Source organism: Mesitornis unicolor, unplaced genomic scaffold (genome assembly GCF_000695765.1).
Source record: "Mesitornis unicolor isolate BGI_N332 unplaced genomic scaffold, ASM69576v1 scaffold28031, whole genome shotgun sequence".
Classification (NCBI taxonomy): Eukaryota; Metazoa; Chordata; class Aves; order Mesitornithiformes; family Mesitornithidae; genus Mesitornis; species Mesitornis unicolor.
The window spans coordinates 958-4,188 of record NW_010166179.1 but is presented as its reverse complement, the minus strand read 5'-3'; the positions used below and the strand labels follow the sequence as shown (position 1 = coordinate 4,188).

General features: G+C 57.6%; 1 protein-coding gene across 1 annotated transcript; it reads left to right on the top strand.

The window, feature by feature from the left end:
- Positions 1-740: 740 nt before the first annotated feature.
- LOC104548770 (rho guanine nucleotide exchange factor 11-like) lies at positions 741-2,890 on the top strand (the record flags this gene model as incomplete). The annotated part of the gene is made up of 4 exons (XM_010194881.1): positions 741-848; positions 1,264-1,383; positions 1,605-1,656; positions 2,814-2,890. Coding segments are annotated over exons 1-4 (357 nt in total), but the record flags the coding sequence as incomplete, so codon positions are not given.
- Between the last annotated feature and the right edge of the window lie 341 nt (positions 2,891-3,231).

Sequence of the window (3,231 nt, the reverse complement as noted above, 5' to 3'; positions counted from 1 at the left end):
TGGTCCATCCTTTGGTCTCAGTGTCCCCTCTTGTCCCTCTGCCACTGTCAGTGTCCCCTGTTGATGCCAACGTCCCCTCGTGTCCCTCCATTGGTGTCAGCATCCCCTGTTGTCCCCCCATTGGTCTCAGTGTCCCCTCTTGTCCCCCCATTGGTGTCATCGACCCCTCTTGCCCTTCCATTGGTGCCAACATCCCCTTGTGTCCCTCCATTGATGTTGATGTCCCCTCGTGTCCCTCCTTTAGTGTCAGTGTCCCCTCTCATCCCCCATCGATGTCAATGTCCCCTCTTGTCCAAATCGGCAGGACCCCGAGGTGCAGAAGCACGCGGCGCAGATCCTGCGGAACATGCTGCGGCAGGAGGAGGCCGAGCTGCAGGTACGGCCCTGGCCCGGGGACCGTGGGGACAGGGATGTCACCTCCTGGCCCTCTGCCGCTGTCTGCGTCCCCTCTGGTCCATCCTTTGGTCTCAGTGTCCCCTCTCATCCCCCCATTGGTGTCAGCATCCCCTGTTTTCCCTCCATTGATGTCGATGTCCCCTCGTGTCCCTCCATTGGTGTCAGCATCCCCTGTTGTCCCTTCATTGATGCCAATGTCCCCTCTTGTCCTTCCATTGGTCTCAGTGTCCCCTCGTGTCCCTCCATTGGTGCCAACGTCACCTCGTGTCCCTCCATTGATGTCGATGTCCCCTCGTGTCCCTCCATTGGTGTCAGCATCCCCTGTTGTCCCTTCATTGATGCCAATGTCCCCTCTTGTCCTTCCATTGGTCTCAGTGTCCCCTCGTGTCCCTCCATTGGTGCCAACGTCACCTCGTGTCCCTCCATTGATGTCGATGTCCCCTCTTGTCCCCGTATTGATGCCAGTGTCCCCTCTGGTCCCCCCATTGGTGCCAATGTCCCCTCTTATCCCTCTGCCACTGTCAGCATCCCCTCTTGTCCCCCCATTGATCCCAGTGTCCCCTCTCATCCCCACTTTGGTGTCAGCGTCCCCTCTTGTCCTCCCATTGATGCCAACGTCCCCTCTCATTCCTCCATTGGTGCCTACGTCCCCTCTCATCCATTCACCGGTGTCAGCTTCCCCTCTTGTCCCTCTGCCACTGCCAGCGTCCCCTCTTATCCCTCTGATGGTGTCAGCGTCCCCTCTCGTCCATCCTTTGGTCTCAACGTCCCCTCTCATCCCTTGGTTGGTGTCGATGTCCCCTCTCACCCCCCCACTGATGCCGGTGTCCCCCCCTTGGTGACGCGGTCCCCTCGCTGTCCCCGCAGCGTTTCTGCGAGGCCTACAGCCGCAACCCCGCGCTGGCGGTGGAGGAGCAGATCGAGGGCGCGCGGCGCCGGGTCAGCCAACTGCAGCTGAAGATCCTGCAGGAGAGCGGGGCCTCCGTGGTACGGCGCTGGCGGGGTCACCCCGCGTTTAACGGGGTCACCCCTCATTTCATGGGGACACCCCGTGTTTAACGGGGTTACCCACACATCTGGGGGTCTGGAGCCTGGGGGTCCCTCCTGGGGCAGTGGGCACCCCCTGTGGTTCCCAAACCCGCTGTGCTGGGGGTGGCTGTGTCCCCGTGTCCCCGTGCGCTGGGTTCATGGCACCCCTTCCCCTGCAGGATTTGGGGCGGCTGAGCAGCGACTCCGGGTCGGTTTTCCGGGCGGCGGAAGGTGAGTTGTGTCTGTGGCCCAGATGTGTCCCCGTGTCCCAGATGTGTCCCTGTATCCTGGATGTGTCCCCATGTCCCAAATGCGTCCCCATGTCCCAAACACGTCCCCACGTCCTGGATGTGTCCCCATATCCCAAACACATCCCTGTGTCCCAAACACGTCCCCATGTCCCAAACATGTCCCCATATCCTGGATGTGGCCCCATGTCCCAGTGTCCCCATGTCCCAAACACATCCCAGTGTCCCCATGTCCCAGTGTCCCCATGTCCCAGTGTCCCCATGTCCTGGATGTGTCCCCATGTCCCAAACACGTCCCTGTGTCCCAAACATGTCCCTGTGTCCCAAGCATGTCTCCATGTCCCATACACATCCCCATATCCTGGATGTGTCCCCATGTCCCAAATGCGTCCCCATGTCCCAAACACGTTCCCACGTCCTGGATGTGTCCCCATATCCCAAACACATCCCTGTGTCCCAAACACATCCCCATGTCCCAGACATGTCCCCATATCCTGGATGTGGCCCCATGTCCCAGTGTCCCCATGTCCCAGACACATCCCCATGTCCTGGATATGGCCCCATGTCCCAATGTCCCCATGTCCCAAACACGTCCCAGTGTCCCCATGTCCCAATGTCCCCATGTCCTGGATGTATCCCCATGTCCCAAACACGTCCCTGTGTCCCAAACATGTCCCCGTGTCCCAAACATATCCCCATGTCCCAATGTCCCCATATCCTGGATGTGTCCCCATGTCCCAGTGTCCCCATGTCCCAGACACATCCCCATGTCCTGGATATGGCCCCATGTCCCAATGTCCCCATGTCCTGGATGTATCCCCATGTCCCAAACACGTCCCTGTGTCCCAAACATGTCCCCGTGTCCCAAACATATCCCCATGTCCCAATGTCCCCATATCCTGGATGTGTCCCCATGTCCCAGTGTCCCCATGTCCCAGACACATCCCCATGTCCTGGATATGGCCCCATGTCCCAAATGTGTCCCCGTGTCCCAAACACGTCTCCGTATCCCAATGTCCCAGTGTCCTTGTGTCCCAAACACATCCCCATGTCCCAAACAAGTCCCCATGTCCTGGATGTGTCCCCATGTCCCAATGTCCCCGTGTCCCCACGAGCTCCCCAGCCGCGCTGTGTCCCCAGGTCGCCTGTCGCTGGACTCACAGGACGGTGACAGTGGTTTGGAGTCGGGGCCGGAGCGGTTCCCGTCCGTCAGCGAGGTGAGAGCGGGCAGAGCCCCCCAGGTTCTGCCGGGAGGGGAGGGCAGAGCCCCCCAGGGGATTTCTGTGAATTTTGATGGATTTCTATGAATTTTTTTGGATTTCCATGACCTTTTATGACTTTCTATCACCTATTAATCTCTACGATCTTTTCTGCATTTTCATGATCCCCTACGACCATTTATGAATTTGTGTGAATTTCTGCTGATTTCTGTGATCTTCCGTTAATTTCCATTAATTTCTACAATTTTCTATGAATTTCTATGCTCTTCTATGGGTTTCTATGAAGTTCTGTGAATTTCTATGTATTTCCATGATCCTGTATGATGTTTTATTAATTT